Source organism: Toxotes jaculatrix, chromosome 4 (genome assembly GCF_017976425.1).
Source record: "Toxotes jaculatrix isolate fToxJac2 chromosome 4, fToxJac2.pri, whole genome shotgun sequence".
Lineage (NCBI taxonomy): Eukaryota > Metazoa > Chordata > Actinopteri > Toxotidae > Toxotes > Toxotes jaculatrix.
Window position 1 is genome coordinate 26,303,262 of NC_054397.1, and position 19,881 is coordinate 26,323,142.

At 40.4% G+C, this 19,881-nt stretch overlaps 1 protein-coding gene across 2 annotated transcripts in view; it reads left to right on the plus strand.

Annotated features, from left to right (window-relative positions):
* sorcs3 (sortilin related VPS10 domain containing receptor 3) overlaps window positions 1–19,881 on the plus strand; it is a 183,657-nt gene that overhangs the window by 91,107 nt on the left and 72,669 nt on the right. For both annotated transcript variants that reach the window (XM_041035874.1, XM_041035876.1), the window contains 2 exons: window positions 9,339–9,438; window positions 16,893–17,051. In XM_041035874.1, coding sequence (XP_040891808.1) covers window positions 9,339–9,438; window positions 16,893–17,051 — 259 coding nt within the window. The remainder of the gene's footprint in view (window positions 1–9,338; window positions 9,439–16,892; window positions 17,052–19,881) is intronic.

Genomic DNA, 19,881 nt, shown 5'->3' on the forward strand with positions numbered 1-19,881 from the left:
CACGGGCTGTGAGTGGGATACACGACAAATGTTGTCACTGAGAGCAATCTTTGAATGTCAGCACTTCTGTCCCACTCTGGATCTTCCTTTAAGGTATTTCCTCAACACTGAATTTGTCAGGCGAGGTGCAATGATGCGGTCAGGGCTATATTTGGTAAGGCCTGATGGCAACATGGGATACTGTGAGGATTTGTTTTACAATTTTTATATCGTCTCCTGTTCTCTCCTCTCTGTTTTGCTTGTTGTTTACATGTATCACACTCCAGCACACGGCTGCTAGGTGAAATCTTTTGTTTTTACGCTGCAGGATCCTCTCTGACTTTGTATTAGCAGCAGCATGGATACTAGCATGGTTGGCAGACACATTTCCTGTTTTCTCTTTCTTTCACACATGGGTTGCTTTTGTATTTTCCTTTCACCATTTTCCACTAACGCAGGCACAAACATTAACACATGCACGCAGACGGATGTGCACATAAACACATTTGTTAATCTGCTGAAAGAAAGACAGACTTTACGGTGCTCAGTCTTTTGAGGTTCCATTATTTTTTTCATGCTTCACTGTCCTCTACTCTCGTATGTGTTTCACTGACAACTCCGTGCTCTCCCGCAGAAACACCTGCAAATACAGTATCTTCCAATCTCAATGTGGCAATTCTCCAAAGTCATTTCCAATTATGCTTCAGTGGATTCTGCATTAGAGGAGAGATTGTGCAGCAGTTGCCTTGGGTGAGAACATGGAAAGATGCAAGTGTGTGTGTGTGCCACCTTTGAGCATGACTTGTGAGTGTATGCTTCAGTTGGTGTGTAAATTTTCACAAGCGTGGATCACAGACTGAGTGTATATTCCACAGATAAACTCCATGACAGGCTTGTACATTATGGCTCTCCTTGCTGAGATATACTTTGCTGATGGTAGCAGTGATTATTAAATACTGCTGGAGGTGTGTAGCCTCTGCTCCAGACGTTTAGATCTCATGTAATATCACCTTTTTTTTTTCTTTCTTCATGAGCCACACGGCAAATATCAGAAATGGGTTTTCATTGTGCTCACAGTCTTCTTTTCTGTCTTTTGACAATTTGACAATCCCATTTGCAGAGGGAATCTGACACTCAGTCCTCAGAGTTCGCTCCATCTGCTTTTTCTTTAAACATTATATCTACATGTCATATATGTAAATAAATATAAAGAAAAAAATAAGAGTAGTGGTTTTGCATGTGGCTTGTAAAGCAAATTCAGAGTCTTAACTGTTTATTCTCTGCACATATAACAATCCCATACTGCCATAAAGCAGTCCAACTCATTGGCTTGCAACACTGCCTGCAATGAATGAATACACATACAAAAATAGAGACGTAGGATATGACAGGACAGCTACCATGGTAAAAACAACATCTGATGGAAAACAAAGAAATATTATCAGTGAATATTGAATAAACCTAACTGTTATTTTGTTAAATTTATTCAGATTCACTGTCTATTTCCAACTTAAACCAGACATTTTCATATGTATTTCATGTTCAGATGTCATTAGTGTGTCTTATGTATTCAGACCACACTAAACAACAGTGCTTTGAGTGGCCATAATTGTTTTCTCTATCCCTCTCTCAGATATATATATTTTTTTTGGCTTAGCTAATATGAAATGATTGGACAGGGAAGCTGTTCTGAATGGAACCAACATGCCAGAGTGAACTCTTGCTTGCTGTAACAGTGAACTATGACAACACTATTTCCGCCTGAATGTTGTCAAGAGTACCGGCTTAGTGTTTTGGATTAAAGCACTTAATAATCCATTGGCTGAATAAAGCCGTACACTGGCTGCAAGTAACAGACTAATTGCCCAGGGCAACCCATCCATCCATTCATTATCTGTGCCCGCGTACTGCTGTTGGGCCTCACTGAGAGGCTGCAGCCTTTCTCTTCATGCTTCACACAATCTAACAGGGAAACACCCTGGACAGGTCAGCAGTCGCTGCAGGGCCATCACACAGACAAATACATTACAATCTACACTGTGGGCAGTTCAGACCCAGTGAACATTGATCTTCACTTTGCCCAGATGTCTAGACAACCAGGCTGAATTTGATTGGGTTAGGTTAGGTTAGGTTTTATAAACATCTACGTTAAATATAACCATTGTTTCTAGAATTCAGATGGAGTGAAAGTCTGTTCAGATCAGATTGCTAAAATAATCATTTGAATGGCCTTCAGTCATTACCATGCACTCATATAAGCTTTTGTCCTGTCTTCTTGGTGGACGTTGTCTTGTGCTGTATGCAGCTTGTGAAGAAGACTGTAGACACTGCTCAGTATTGAAAAAAAGTCCTCCAACTTTTCTGCATGTTCAGGTAAAAGAATCATTTAGTTGTTTTCATCTATAAATAATTCCCTCAAAAGATACTAGAACTTATCCTCAACGATAATACAGTCAAACACAGTGCTCTTTGGAGGAGGTGCTCTCAAGGAGATCACATGTGATTATGGAGTGTTACAATGCAATTACTTAACTTTTTTTGGATTATGATTTTGGAATGGATAAATACCAATTTAATTGAAATGTATTATTTGCAAGTTGATATTCTGTACATTTAGATACCTTTGAATTCAGATCTCGTCACTGTGAAGGCCTCAGAAACATGTTTCACATCATTTGAATTCTCATCCAATCATTCAGTGACCATTAGTGCCTCAGGGATGTTGGCAGTCAGTCAGTCAGAGTCAGTGCTGAGAGACAGTCAGTGTAGTTTATGAAATCATGCTAAATGCTATGCAGCATTCATGGTTTTGAACTAAATTGAACTAAACAGACAGGATCATATTTATATATATCTAATTATTTTAGCGGTCGCCTGGTTAGCTCAGTTGGTAGACCATGAGACTCAACCTCTCAGGGTTGTGGGTTTGAACCCCACTCCGGGTGGCACCACCTCCCATGGGCTCACCACTCTTTGGAGGTGTCATAGGACTTTGGTGCATTGTGGACTGGGCGGCTGCTGCCCCCGCAACCTGGGCCTGGACTCAGATAAGCAGCAGATGATGATATGACATAATTATTTTCGCATTGGAACCTCATACAAGTCAGAAAGCCAAAACAACTGCACAACACACAGCAAAAGAAATGAAAACTGTGAATCCTGGCCTGGCATACCCATGTTGTATTCTGACGCAATGTGCAAATCAAAAGAAATGATCTGTTATTGAAAACTGCATTAATGATACATGAATATTCAATAACTTCAGCTCTTACAGCTGCTGAATTAAAAGGAAATGGTAAATGTTTCAAAGAGCGAATGTAGAAATACAGCCAACTTAAACTACTTGGTAAACATAAACATCAGAGCAACCACTGAGATTATGCACAGGAGAGGACTGAGATAAGAGGGGGAGAGAGAGAGCAGATGGAGCTCCAGACTACAACAACCTGGTTCGACGCGAGTGACAGAAACAGCAACCGCTGGCACAGGCTAAACCAGGCTACAGTCACTTGAGAGAAGCAATGAGTGCACAGTCGTACTCTGCAAAGCCCTCTGCTGTTTTTGAAGATCCTGTCACAAATCACAAGACAGACTAAATATTATACAAACACACTGCACGGCGGCAGGAGTAAATAACAAGGACGCATAGTGTCATATATGTCAAAACAAAACAAAACAGCAGCACAAGGTTTTATCCGTCCTTATCTGTCTTTGGCATGATGAAGCCATTTCCACCACTGAAATAAACCTGAGTTGAATGATCTTGAAAAACCCTCTCTCTCAAAACACCGGGCTGGAACGATGAAGTATTTATTGTCAGGGCTGGGACTGCTGCTGGAGTTATCAGGGATGGACACTGAAGTGGTTGAATCATCAACACTTGTTCCTTAAAAGTTTTGCTTTGGTAGGATTTTTTTGGAAAAAACTCAACCATCACCAAGTCACTGACATGGTGAACCGTAACTGTGATGTCTAAAAATGGTCAGCCCCTCCAGTGACTCTGTTTTCTGTTTAGTGTTTCCTGTTTTATTTTGAAGTTGCCTTCCTTGTGTTGCCCAGCTTTGTGATTGCCTGATGTGTTTCACCTGTTCCCAATTACCTCTGTCTCTGTCTCTGTGTTGTCTTCTGTCCTTGTCCCTCCTGTGTGTGTTCCCTCCTTGTGTTTTTGTGAGTTTTGTTCCTGCCTGCCTGGACTCTAGTTTCTCCACCCATCAAACTGTGAGCAAGTTTTGTTATTAATATATCTTCACTGAACCTGCCTTCTTGAGTGTCTGCATTCAGGTCCTTTCCCTGTGTTCCTGGCCTCCACCACAATGAAGAACAAGCTTCCTTTTTGAACAAATTTAGCCCAGTTTTAATGTGGACAGCACACAGTCATCTTTTGGCCTGCAAATGACCAAATCAGTTCTTACTGAGAAGCTTTTAAATTTAGCTGACTTGCATGTCTCTGGAGTGGGAGGACATCAGAGCAGCAGGAGCACACCCACACACAGAGGACATCCAAACTCTGCACAGAAAGGACCAGAATTTATTCTTTCAGCTTTGTACTGCCTGCACATAAATACATGTTATGGGATGAATTCAAAGCAGTGTCACGTAGCGAGACAGTTTCAACGCTCAGCAGACATTCTGCTGGATAAATGAAGGCTAGGTTGGGAAGATTTTCAGTTTTCCCAAATCTGGTTTCTCCTACAGGGTCATCAGATTCTCAGGCGTTTTCTTCTGGTGACAGCTCTCTTTAGTTCTTCTCCTGGTCACCCAGAGTTCCCTGGATTGTATCCAGAGAGCGGGCTCGTGTCGAGGACCTGTGGCTGGAGCGGAATAGGCTTTGTCATCCCCCTAGAGTGTGTCCCTAGAACAAAAGACTGCAACAATTCAAACAATTGCAGTGGAAATCTCTGCGACGCATTCAGGCATCCCTACCTCTGACCCCTGAGCACTGCATAGAACGCTTCGGTTCACCAGTGCTGAGAATGTTTTTCAAGCACATCAGTCAGCGAGTGTTCAGAGTCTTCAGGCTGGATTTTGCCGCAGGGTTCTCTGATAAGAAACCTTTTCCTCTCTCTGCCTCTCTCGCTGGCTGAGCCTCGTGTGTCTCACTGTGACTCTCTTTCTGAGGACAGACAATTGAGTTGTTGCTGCTTCGGTTTGACTCCGACAACCACCTGATGATGCTTTCATCTTCAGACCCCTGATGAATATTGATTGGGTGTTTTCTGTTCTCATTGTGTCTGCTGTTTCACACGCAATAGCATGCGTTCACAAAACGTTTTTGTTCAGCAGCGAGCGAGCCAATGTCAGGTTTACAGTGAGAAGAGTTAGATCAGTAACCTTTTGTTTTCCTTGGAACGATATTGCAGCAGACTTCATTCCTCTTTAATTCCTGTATATGCTTCAGGGTGATGCGCTTTGTTTGTACGAGCTAGAGAAACTAAGATGATTTGGTCGGAGTTTTCATCCTTCAGTCTTTGAAGTGCATGGCTTTTTTTCTCTCTCTCTCTCTCTTTTTCTTTCCCCAGAGCATGGTCAACAGTGTTGTACACCAACGCTGAATTCTTCTGCTTTACTGGCAGCCATCTGGCAAAACCTCACAAACATCCCCTAATGCAATTTCTGTCTGCCTTTTTTCCAATCATTTGATGTTCACACACTGCAGTGCACTGCACCGTACTCCCTCCCTGGCTCTTTAAAAAAAAAAATGGAAGCAAAAACAAATGGAAACCACGTTGTGACTGTGTAGATACAGCAGATGTCATTATGGTGTTTCTGAATTTATTTCAAGAGGAAGTCACATTTTTCAAATGTCACACTTTGTAAATGCTAAATGTTTTGTTAAAATACTTGTATAAAGACAGAGTAAAGACATAGCCTGTGCAGGTAGTGCAATCGATTTTGTTCTTTAAATACTGCACCTCCAAGAGCAGTGTTGTATTGCAAGTGAGGTGAGTCTGTTTCATGGTCACAGACTTACTGAGAATCCTCCACTCAAGAGAGTCTGATGTAACATCCTGAGTCAAATCTGCCTTAATCTCTTTTTACTGATAGTCACAAAAATATTTCCACCTGCTGTCTTTCACCACAAGCCTGAGACAGCTATTAATTCCATAAGAAAGCTCACAAACTGCTTGCCTCAACAGAAATGGAAATGGGTCGCTCTATGCAAAAAGCACACTGGTGTTGTGCTTCAAATTAAAAATACGGAGAACACTCAAGGCAATGGCAGTATTTTTCTTTCTTCCCTCTGTTCTTTCGAGACATTGTCTGTGCAACTTTGCCTCTTCACTTCTCTGCACATGGCGACCAGACGAAACAAGGGGTAAACAAGCGCCTCAGTGTTCAGAGCTGATGGGGGAGAAATGGGTGAAGCACGTGTCAGTGAAGTGCTGGAGCAGTGACTGAAGAGTTAGAAACATAATCACGTTAATTATAAGAGGAGGTTCATTCTTATGTAGGCTGTCTTGAAAATGTAGCTACATTTCTTCACAGAAAATGATGATTATGCATTGTAACCTTAGTTCTATGAACAAAGGTGGAAACTGAAAATATTCCCTCTGAAACTACATTTCATTTCAGGAAGTATTGTGCTTTTTATTCCACTACATTTATCTGATAGACGAAGTTACCTGAGCTCAGATTTAGATTTTACATAAAGAAAAAATATAATCTTATAAAATATAGTGCAGTTACTTATCGTATTTATAAGAAACCAGAGATTAGTGAAAAGTCTGACAGAGTAATCCAAATTTATGAATCCAAACTTTTTTTCCTCTCCCAGTAATCATTTTATCACATCTATGATTTATCTTGTGGTCCCTCAGAGGGCCCTGAACTCTAGGTTGGGAACAACAGGACTAAACCACCTGACTGCATAGCTCCACCTTTAGCATCTACAACAGTAAAATGATACATACATGTTGATGTATCAGTATTATTAAACTAATTATGTCATGTAAGAATATTTTGGGCAACATTTTTTTCTTTCTTTCTTTTTTGCTTTTGAGCATCACAACTAAGGTATGGTGAATGTTAGAGAGAGCTGAGTGAGTGAAGCCCTAAACTGTATCCTCTGCTGTAAGACAATGACAGGAAGATGGAAATGTCACACACCGGTCACACTGTACCTGCATCTGTGCAAAGAGCAAATAGGCAGAAATATCTCCCTACAGACACCAGCCTGCCTTACAGCCACTGTACACCATGCCAGGCTCTTAAATGAACGGACAGCCACTGAGGAGTAATGAGACACATGCCACCATCTCTAAGTTTGGGTTAGTGACCTGATATTCTCAGAAACAACAGAAACCTCAGGCCTGTATCAGTGGAAAAAAAAAGGCCCAGCAGAAATTGATGTAATATGAAATTTAAGCATGTATCACTGATAATGCTGAAAAACAGTTTATGTTTACATTCAGTGGAGACACTTGTAAAATTGCTGCTCCATAGAGCTCCTCGTGGTCAGAAACACCACAGGATACCTTTAACTACCCAGAGGTATCCAGCTGAGAACAGGATGCATCAGTAAATGAAAGTGGAGTTATCTTGATTTAAGAGGCAGTTAATGCTGTTTTTTAGCAGCAGGGGATGTTGCTGTTTAACTGAATTAGAGAACGTTAGCTTGTCCAAAATCAGGCTAATGTTAGCATTGTTGGCCCCAGTGGCAATAGCAAACAATTAAAAGGAAGTCTGATTAATGATTGTACACATTTTCTATGGACAATCAGTTCACTTCTCAGACCAGTGTAGCAGACAGTACATGATGCAGCCACCTGGGTTTGCAGCTATGGGTTTAGCATGTAGATGCACTTAAAAAGAAACAGAAAGAGTGTGAGCAGAGGAGACCATTGATTCCAACAAAGCTTGTCAGACAGCTGATTGAAAACATAAGTTCTAAGAAGTACTTGCAAGCATCTTGCTGAAAGACACACAGCTGTGTTAAGAGCCTCTTAGCTTCTGCTATTTAGCATAGTGTAACCATTCCCCATTTCCATTTCCAATTTACAACCTGGCCCCAAGAAATCTGGTGTGGATGGATACCTTTCTTTTGTCATTCTGCCATCTCCTCTAATAAAATCAGCTCATTTTCCTTTTCATATTGATTCTCTCTCTTGTGTAGGGTGAGAGAGTGTTTGGGTGGGGGGGTGGGGGTGGGGGGGGGGGGGGGGGGGGGGGGGGGGGTCACAGTTAATCTTGGTCCACATCCGAGAGCTAACGTCTCCCCGCTGTCTGCACCAAAGATATCTCCACTTTTCATTTAAGAAATCTTATGGTGACTTGATGATGATGAAGGCATATCTGGCAGTAGTGCTTAACAACGTTATGCCAAAAACAACATGTGTTTCTGTTATGTATGAAGTCTCCTCTCCTGAGGCTCCAGTGGTGTTACACTGAGGCCAACAGTGTGGGTCACCTCTCCTGCCACCCCCCACCCATCACCTCCGCTTTAATACGCTGCGGAAATGATGCTGTCTGTCTGACTCATTATTGTGCTTTGTAATCATAGCAACTACTGTGTCTCTCTGAGGAATCAATTTTTATGTGAAAAATTTCTGCAATTTCTCTGAAGCAGGAGTGCAAGCAGCGGGGCCTGACTAAAAAAAGGAAAAAAAAATGCGGGAATAGGTATCATCTTCACTTTCCTCATAACACCGTGAAGTAGACTGCAAATCCAAATGGGAGCTATGCCACGGTTGTGGATGGATGGGTGCTTCAGTCCCCTCAGAGAGAAATATTTGAAAATCCTGGGCACAAGAATTCAGCCTTGAAAAAAAAAAGTGAAAAAAGGAAAAACCAGTACAGCCCTTTAAATGCTGTAATATTCTACTTGAAGGCAGATTTGGTAGTTACTAGTGATGATGGATTCAAGTGGAGTTTCTAGGGACTAGGCTGGCTAACAGGCTCATTCCCACTGTTAAATTATTAAAGCCCAAGGGTTCAGGAACATCCACATGTTTTTGCACTCGTCATATTTTATTTCATAGTAGTCATTGGGAGAGAATTAATTATTTACAGTGCTGGGTCCCCAGACATTTCCAATGGTTCATTTTTGTTGGCAGCTATGACTGGTTAACCTTCTCTTGTTCTATTGCCAGAGGTTTCACTCCCGCACACAGTAAATGTATATATACAGTACCATATCAGCCTCTATCTGCGTCTTGTTGTAAAGCAGGATGTGATATTGCATTCTTTTTCATCACTGCAAAATAAGTATCATTGGACATGTATCACGCAATGCCCCAGTAATCTTTAGTCTGTTTGCTCACCCATTAGATTTTCAAACTTTCAGTCTGCCTTTGACTGGTTTATCTACGATACTGTTTGCCTGCTTTTCACAACATTTTCCCTTCATTTCCTCCATCCAGATCGACTGACTATGGCTCCACATATGAGCGGATGAACGACAAGATTGGCTCCAAGACTGTGCTGAGTTACCTCTATGTCTGTCCAACTAACAAGAGGAAGGTGAGATGTCACAAGTTATTTTCTTTCATTTCTAAAAAAAAAAAAAAAAAATCAGATCTCCAATAAAATCTATATTTAATAAATATAGACCAATAAACCTTTATTTCTAATGAAGTCTTATGATATTCTAGTAAGAAGACTCCCTGTTTTTACTTGCTGGTGCTGTTTGCTTTTAATCCAAACTCAAACCTCTCTCTGTGTTTACCCGTTGAATTCTGCTTAAAGTATATTTGCGCAGCTCTAATTCCATCAAAACAACAGCAGAGACAGGTTGTACTCACAAATCTGCTGTTCTCAAGAAAAAAGGGTACCTGCACGTTGAACACATGCTCATGAAAAGACAGTTTGTTAAGCATTAATATAAGGATTTGACTGTATGTCTAAATATTTATATTTTCTAGGTACATCACTATATTCAGATGATCTTTCTTTCTGGGAGTTAAGTATTTGATTGCTTTTCTTTCTTGTCCTTTAAAAGCCCTGTTAAGAAATGGAAGGTTTCTGTCCACTGAAATGTTAGAGGGCTTTTAATCTGAAACAATAACAGGAAGTGTTGAGTTTACATTAACATTACATTAACATCTATTCAGTAGTCAGACACCCCTCTTACTGAGGCTTCTGATGTGAAACATCTGCAAGGGGTCTTGAGTTTCACTGACAGCAGTTTAACAGTGACTGGAAAAAACAAAAGACATGATTATTTAGCAAAGCTTCACGCTCTTTGATGGAATTTATTTATGTAGTTATTTATTTATTTCCTTTTTTTAAAATCAGCTTTTGTCATTATTTGAAGGCTGGCTTTTATTTAGGAATTTATGGTTTTATCTGTGGACCCCATGGACATTGTGTTAATTAATGGCACTGTCAGTTTAACACAGGGAACAATCCAGAAGTGAGTTCTTTCTAGTGTATAAAGCTGTTTCTGGCAGCCAGTGAAAGCAGAATTTTATGAATTTCAGGCCACAAAAAAAGAGAGAGAGAAAGAAAAAAGTGTGAGCACTGCCAGCTGCCAACCATCTGCCTGCATCTTTAATCTGCCTGAGAGTTCTGTCAATTACTTTTAATTTTATTTTTTTTTCAGACATCCAAAGAATGTATTTAACTTATCAGTATATGGTTTGCACTTAATTTTCCACCATCTGCCTTAGTTTTCTGTTTCTAATTTAAATTTAAATAAAAAAAAAAAAGGAGACCTTAAAGATGTTTCCTAACCTTCCCATTTTTTAAAGTACAGCTTTCACTTTAGCTGAACTGAATTGTGCAACTAACTGATCACTGTAACGAATATGCTCACTCCTGGATCATATATTTTATGTCAATTTATAGGAAGCATTCTACACCCCTTTCACCTCTACAGTATCTGACAGTATCAGGCAGTAAATCTGATTTGCCCTCATGTGGTGAACTCTACCTGTATGCTGCTCAGAGCAACAATTTGATAGACAAGTGCAATTGTAGCCAAGAGGTCAGAGCTCTGTCGATTCTGCAGCTCAGTCATAGTAGAAGTGTAGTCTCCAGTCTGTAGACTAGACTGCCTTAAGGCCTTTTGACTGCCCAAGGCCTTTTCTGTATCAATCTGTTCCTTGTTCTGTATCTTAGAAAAATGACTGTGATATAAAAAATACTAATTTACCAAGGTCTTGTTACCATTCTGCTGCTAATTACACCAGATTGTATGCATACGGAGGAGATGAAGTTTACAAAGCGTTAAACTGCTGTGTTCTGGTAACACTGAGCAGGACACATTAACATTATAGTTTTACAAAGAGCTTAACATGACAATTAGAAGCAATTAGTTGCAGCAACAGGTCATTCTGGGAATATTCTCACTGTCAAGCACGAAAGGGTTTAAGGAGCATGTCTGAGTCAGTGCAGTGTGGGCAATCAATCACTAACTGTAACACTACAAAATCAAAGCTAAAGACATTTTTCATGCTGAACTGCACCTCATACAGACTCACCGAGCATGTTATTAGTAACACCTGTGCACCTGCTTATTGATGCCGGTATTCATTCAGCCAATCATGTGGCAGCAATGTAATGTATAAAAGCCTGCAGATACAGGTTAGGAGCTTCAGTTAATGTTCACATCAAACATCAGAATGAGGGTTAAAAAAAAAAAAAAAAAAAAGAGAGATCTCATTGACTTTGTGGCCTGATTGTTGGTGTCAGTTGAGCTGGTTTGAGTGTTTGTGAAACTGCTGATCTCCTGAGATTTTCCTCACACAACAGTTTCTAGAGTTTAACTCAGGATGGAGCCATAAACTAAAACTAACCAGTGAAGCAGCAGCTCTGAGGACAGAAGCACCTTGTTGATGAGAGAGGTCAGAGGAGAATGGTCAGACTGGTTGGAGCTGACAGAAAGACTACTCTACCTCAGATAACCACTCTGTGCAACTGTGGTCTTCTACAAAACTATGTCGGGTTCCACTCCTGTCAGCCAAGAACAGGAATGTGAGTCCTGTGTCAACAGTCCAGGCTGGTGGTGGTGGTGTAATGGTGTGGGGAATGATGTCTTGGCTCACTTTGGGCCCCTTAATACTTTGGGCCCCTTTGGGATGTGGTCAAACAGGAGATTGGCAGCTTGAATGTACAGCTGACAAATCTGCAGAAATAATGTGATGAATCTCAGAGGAAGGTTTCCAACATCCTGTGGAATCAATGCAACAAAGAACTGAGGCTGATTACTTTAATAAAGTGCTTGGTGAATGTAAATGATCTGATGAGCAGTCAAAGGACGACAGTGTAACTGAATTCATAAATTATCAATTAAAAATGAAAATGTATGTGTTTAGTGTGCTCATCTTTCTCCAGAACACCTTTAAGGAGTGTGTGGGTGATAAAGAGGTATTCACAAATTCAAGGATCTATGAAACTTTTAAACCAGAGGTCATCAGCATAATGATGTGGTAAAGAACAAGCCATGGCCATCCAATAATGGAGCTGAAAACTGTCCTGCAGTGTGACAGGTGTTGCAGACTTATCCTTGAAAATACTATTTTTGTTCAGGTTAACCTGCCTGATCAGACACAAGTTAAATAAATAAATAAAAACTAACAATAAAAATCTGATAAATCTGAAAATGAAGTACGACTCCCGAGTATGACGAGGATGTGCTCGGAGTTGTGGAGTTCATCAGCCTCCCTTTTCCAATGCCGAGCCAAGGTACCGACCCTGAATACGTTTGCATGGCACGGGAGTTAATAGGATCCTGAGACTATTGAGCTAAACCACATCAGGGTGAGGAACAGATCATAGCTGGTGCTGATTACTCCTCATGACTCAGTCTTCCTGCCTTTTTTTTTTTTTATGTGGGGAAAATTTAATTCCACATCAAGGGCAGAGCAGGAATGCGGTCCCTTAGGTTCTCTCAGTTGCTGATGTGACTTCTTTTCTTTTTTCTTTTTTTTTGTTACCTTGGTTATACAAGATTAGATAAAAAAAATATTTAACACCCCCAAGGAGGAAAAAGAGATATTACACTCATACCACACAAGATACAAGATGTAAATAACACCTAGGAATGATACAGGCCTGATATCAGTTTTCCCAAAATACAGATATTTTATATATTTTTTAATCCAGTATATGGAAAAAAATAAATAAATAAACATTTTATTGCAGGTATGTTACTGTGTTAGTGAGTCATCGCAACCAAAAAACTAGTAGCAGTCTCCTGAGAATATTTTACTCTAATGGTTAACCTCTGGCTCTGCCCCACGGGCCGATTCCCCCTCCGCACCTTATCTCTGATCTAATTATTTCGATTTGCCATCCTGTAGATGGATGAAAGTTTGCCTGCATGCTGGCTACATTCCTCTGTTGCCTCCTTGCATCTGAGTGGCCTTATTTAGCATCTGCCTGTGTTCTAACCAGATAAAAAGGGTCTGGACGCCTAATCACTCATTGTAAGATATAAGTGTCTGCTGCTCCTGCAGAGATTTGTTTCAACCCCAATAAAGGAATCGTTATATGTCCACTGTAGCAACTCTCGAAGCAGATGTAGAATTTTTTTCTCCTACACTGTCCAAGAAATAAGTTGAAGCTGTGACCTTTTACAATGTCACATTATAGATTTGAATGATAGTAATGACATTTAGCACAAAGCTTCTGAAAATGACACCTCCCATGAATCATCTTGGCTATATTTTGATGTCTTTCTCCGAGCTCAGGCTGCTCTCGGTCCTCGAACGCTTTGATTGAACGGCTGGTAGATTAGGTTAATTTAAAAATAAAGACATGCACAGTTAAAATGCCATTGAGGAAAGCAAGACAGAGAAAACATGATAGCTAAATGTGGGTGATTAAGTCCTGATCCATGGTTAATGAGCATATTGCAGCGACAACTCTCTGTTAAAACCTCCCGTCAAAGAGAGACTAAGCTCAATTGATCTGGCGTGACGTGATTCATTTGCTGCAGGGTGTCTCTTTCCCTCCGTCTCTGATCCATACCTCCACTTACCTCATGATCCGACAACTACCGGCTTCTATCTCTGTGCTCCAGCTTATGCGCAGCTTAACATCAGGCTGATAAAACGCAAAGGTTATCCTTCCAACCTCTATCGATTTAGTATTGTTACCCTCCTCACTGGCCAGCTGCCTCACAAAAGCTGACTGGATGCCGTGAGGGAAATCTTAATCACCCCTTGCTAATGCTATCGGTCACTGTGATTTTGGAAGTGAGTAATTATTGTTTGAGGGTGATTGTTTTAGTAGGCAGGAGAGAAATTGGCTGCTGCTCCTATTCCCGCCTTTGTATTGGCTTCGCATTGGTTGTGGGTTTTCTCTAATCGCAGAGGCGACAGACAGAAACTGGCTTGTTACGATAATGTGCAAGGATGGGAAGTAATGTGGCTGCTTTCACACTTCCGTGGCGGTAAATGAGTAATGTGAATGTGTCAATACTTTCTAGGCCACATTCCCAGTATTAAAAGAGCGCATTGTGAGCCTTGGTGATCAAGGCTCGAAAAAAAGATGAGCTAAAAGCACTACAACTGAAGGTTATAGTTACACAGAGAGCATCACTCAGTACAAGGCTTCAACAGAGAGCAGGGGTAGATTTTAATATGAAACGTACAGTGTGTGCATATACCTCCTGAGGCATTTCTACTTTTCTATTTAACTGAAAGTCCTGACAGTTGACTCAAAATAAGGCACGGTGAAATGTAATTTCCCATTCATAATAGACTCTGCTGCTTACTCTAATATTATAGAAAATGATTACTGCTTAAAAACTGTAAATTACATCTGACAAGCCCCAAAGACACTGGCAGATATCAGGAGGCCTTGGCATTACACGGTGACAGGTAATGAATGGCAAGATCGGCGAGCCTGGGCCAATGAGAAATCCTGGTTGAGAATGCGCTGCCTGTTTATTGGTGCTTAATGAAAAACAATTTATCTAAATCACCACCAGGGAGGGTTCCTGGTTAAAGCTCTGGAAAGAGGGCTAGCATTCCTGTCAGTGACAAATGTGCTGCTGTTTTTCCAATTCAAACTGAATTGACGAGAGAAAACACAGCCATTTGGACCAGGAGAGCAGTCACTACCCACCATTCCACCACACAATCCTCGCAGATGCATGGGTGTTGTAGTTTACGTCAGAGTGAGGACCCCACACTAAGAGATAAACATTTAAAACTGCACCAGTCCATATGTTCATATTAATTATGGAATAAATGACCAAGCATGATGTGAAGAAATTCACTTATTCACTTAGTGACGAACCAGCAGAGAATTATCTCCCAACTCCACAGTGCCCCTCAGCTCTTCAGAGATTTTTTAATTCTTCTTGGCTCATTGTTTTGGTCTTTTGGCCAGAAACTGCTTCCATCAGCCTCGTTTCCAACCACAGCAGGAAGCTTTTTTTTTTTTTTTTCCAGAGGAAAATAAACTTTGATTAAGCCACTGTACATTACCTACACAGCACCGAGCAGCAGACAGATAGGCTAAAGCAAAAGAAAGAGCTGGAAGGAGAGTGAATATTTGATCTATGTGTTACAGGTTGTTCTGTTCCCAGCTTGTTCTTCTGCCCCAAAGTTGACAAAAAAAAAAGGAACAATGGATGATTTCATTTGTTTACATTCGAGAGACGTAACGACGGGAGCACAGGTCCACATGGGGCTGGCGGTGGATGGATAGGTCAAACAAAATGTCACACTCTCCCGTCAAACAGAGGAGACTGCAGTTTGTTTCCTATTTCCAAATAACAGATAGTGTTTTTTTTTTTGTTTTTGTTTTTTCTTAGTAGAATTGTGTTTTTTTTTCTTCCTTCCTCCAGGGCTGTTGACCTTACCTGACCTGCTAATAAGGACATCAGCTCAGACAATGCTTCTATGTGTTGCTCTAAATGCATTGACAAACAACATATTTTGCGATTTAACACGGTGGATTTGTTAAATGTGTCACACTCGAACACGCATCCCATTTTGTATGATCTATAAAGCGAGACCTCATGGTAAAGCCCACAAAATCCAGCTAAATGTTCTGATAATGTAGTTTCTCACAACATTTTCAGTCTTATTACCTTTTATAACATGAATAAATGTATTCAGCGACACAGTCTGATTCAAAAGAATAGCACTTTCTTAAAATATATTACACACCTATTCAAACGCATCTCCTTTAGTTAAAGAGGAATTCATGTGATCATTTTATCTCCTTCCACAAAGACTCTAAATGACATTAACTGAAAGAAATATGCATTGTGGAATTCCTGCTCTTATTGAATTCTGTAATAACTGTGATAGCTCTGGCAGAAATATTCCAAGCATGAAATTGGAGCGTCTACCACTGTGGCACTGTTAAATTTGAAATTAGAATTTTGTTGGAAGGAGGAATGCTAAGAGATTACATGCTAAAGGCCTAGCTGATAAAGAAAATAACACATTGTATATGCGGATTCATGCATGGCTGCTTAATGTGTATGTACAGCACTTAATTGTAACTAGACTACAAGCTCCACCACCTCACTGTTATACATTAGGACAAGTCATTACATGATTTTTCCACCTGTGCTTTTGCAGGTGTACTTTTTGGTCTGTACTGGTTTACACACTCTCTCACCTCTTGTTGCTGTGAACAAGCTTCATCTTATTTTAGACAGAGATGATGAAAACGCTCTGAGTCTTCACCTCAAAGTGCACAGAGAGAGCCACAGAGCCATGGCAACGGAAGAGCAGGAGTCACACTCATAAAATGAACTTGGAAATATAGCGGAGTTGTTTGCCAACCAAAAGTCTGACGTGTGCCAAAAGCCTGGACTTTTCTGCTGACACCGCTCCTGCCTCTAACATCTCTCTTCTACCTTCTCTCATCTCCCTATCTTTCCACCTCTTTACTCAAAACTTGCCCTTCAAATCCTTTTTTTCTTCCCGTCTTCAAATACTCATCCCCTTACGTGTGTGTTGCTCTCCTTGTCCTCCTCCTCCCTCTCTCTTTTTTCCTGCTCTCAGATTATGGTGTTGACAGATCCGGAGTTTGAGAGCAGCGTGCTCATCAGCTCTGATGAAGGAGCCAGTTACCAGAAGTACCGCCTCACTTTCTACGTCCTTAGCCTGTTATTCCACCCCAGTGAAGAGGACTGGGCCTTAGCCTACAGTCACGACCAGAAGGTGAGATTGTGTTTGATGTCATCTCTATTTTTCTGTTCTCAACACAATTAGCTGCATGTGATTTACTTAGAGCCATCTCTAGCTTTGTGTTACTCACTACACATATTGACTGGAACATGTAGTTTTCATCAATTTAGCTAATTAACTGATGGTAGAGCATTCATTCATCCTGAATATGAATCTTGCTGAATAGCGGAAATTCAAAAAATTGTGGTTTGAGCCTTTATTTACCTGAAATGAAGAGAGAACCAGGGCTTTATTTGAGATGTGTTATCATCAGAGGCTCTTTATGTCTGTAATTTAAGTACATATAATCCTAATTTAATAAGAAACCTTCTGCTGTCATTACTGTTGCTAATGGTTTCTGCTAATGCCAACTAAACACTTTCTCCATTGTTCCACATTAAAGCCTCTCAGGTAGTAATGGGTCATAAGAGCATGGTCACCTCAGAGTTTAGGACTATGGCTGAAATCGGTTAATATCAATAGAATGAGCAGATTGGTTTGAGTGTGAATTTGCATTTAGCAAACTATCTTGTCAGTGTTGACCTTTGAGGAAACAGAAAGAACTACGAACTTCCAAACTGAGGACGCTGTCATATTGGTTGTGTCGTAGCATCAATGCAATACCAATGCAAGTAGAGATATCCAATGTGAATCTTTTGGGGTTTTTTTTTTAGCTATAATAAGTAGTCATGTCACATATTCTGGTGTGTCCAGCCACAAACCATTTAATTTCCATGGAAGGTTTATTACTGTGAAACATTTAGGTAACATTTAGTACATAGATTTTGTACACCAGAAACTCTGCACTGGATCAAAAACTCTTACTGTGAAAGAGCCAAAAAAATCATGCAGTCATACTCCGTCTTATTTCCTTGTATTTTCTTAATAACTTCATGAAAGTTTCCTGAACAGAGCTGTGTCATTTGACATTTATTACAAGGAAAATAGTGACAATGTTCTGAGACAATTATTTGTGTTAGTTCAGTTGGTTGTGTTGACTTTAAAGACTATGCCACCGATTTAACACTGTACTCCTATAACAACGTCTGACTCACGATAGACAGGAAAGTATCAGAATCCATGCAGTAGATCCAGAGATGTCATCTTTTCGATTTCATGCATCCTTCTTACTTGTCAAAACCTGGCGCCTACAATACCCACAATTCATCTTGACTGCCAACAGTTCTGTTGGAAACTCAGGTGTGTTCTGTTAGTAGCTGCTAATGTAGCCTGGAGCTACCAGCCTCAAGCAGAGATGAAGAGCTGGATACAGAGGTCTGGTAAGCTCACTTCTTTCTAACACCACACCCCCAGGTACTTTTTAAACTTGTAGTCTTAAGTCTAAGTGAATATTTATAGTATTTTTATAATATTTCTTTATATGAAATTGCTAGGTTAGAAATTAATTGTTATGAATTAATTGGTGTACCAAGTATTTTACACTTTGGTTTGTGCTGGTACAGAATCCTTTCCACAAAACTACTGGGAAATTATCAGGACTTGACAAGCCTGTTTTTGTTTTTTTTTATTGTGAAATATTTGCAGGAAGTAGGGTAGTGGTCTAACAGTGAAAAAGAGCAGTAAAATATAACTAATCAGAGTAGAATCATCAGAATAAAAAAAGGGAAGGTAAGTAAGAAGGGAAGCTCAGAGCAACAGCATGGTGAGTGCCTCTGTGCTGTCAATCCTTTAAAGTGATTCTCAGCCTCTCATTTTCCTTACCAGTCTTCATCATGGTGTCACCTTCACTGGGCTTTGTCACACAGTATGGAGCTCTGCACACTGTCTTCACACAGTGCTCTGAGATTGTACGCAGCAAAAGTCTGCCATTAAGGTCAATGACTATGACCTGAGAGCCAAAGCGATCGCTCTGTTGGTGGGGGGGAGGGGGACCTGGTGCCGGAGGGTGATGATTGGTGGAACAGTGGTGGTTGTTTCAAACCCGTCAGCAGCAAAGCTTTGAGAAGGTTGTCACTGCGTGAACTAATGTCAGGTTTTTTGATTTTTTTTCTTTTTATAGGCAGAGAAAGTTCCAGGATCTACAATGTAATTCTGCATCAGAGGTGACCAATTAAATATCTAGATCAAAAAATTATAGAAATAGATTCACACAGACAAAATAAGTGATCGTTTTTACCAGGTATTAACAATATCCTATTTATGTTTATCTTTTTAATAGAGTGCGTTATATTTAGTTGATGCTACGAGTCTTGCTAATTGGGTAGCATTTGCGATCTGCTTTCTAAAGAATCCCTACCTCCTCTGTAAACTTGCATCTACCTCTAAATCTTATTTTCACACATTAAGCACTTGGTCATAGAAAGCAAAACAAGTTGCGGGGATCAAAACTTTAATTTGAGCTCCACTCCTTTGCTCCAGCATTAAAACTCAACACGGAGATTCTGCTATTTTAAAGTGCGAGACTAACTATTGAGACGAACAAGGTAGCCAGGTTCAAGAGGTTCAAATCTCTGTGAAGTCTGGGTAGGAGTGAAGTTGAAAGAGAGGTGCTGCCTGCCTTCAGCCAAGGTTCTGGGCAAAACATAAAATTATTCTGATGGATTGCAAGGAGTAAAAACTACTCATCAGTCACTGCTGTTACATTATTCCAAAACAGTCTTTCCTAATGTTAATTAAAAACAGCCCTTAGCAGCTTACATTATCTATAAAAATTACAGCGTATACAAAAATATGAGGGGTGCCTGCCTCACCCATGAAATAGACTCACAAAATCAATGGCGGTAACAGCTATTGATCTTACTGATTAAATACATCTCAGTCATGAAGGCGGTAGGTATACATCAAGCAGCAGAGGAGGAAGTTC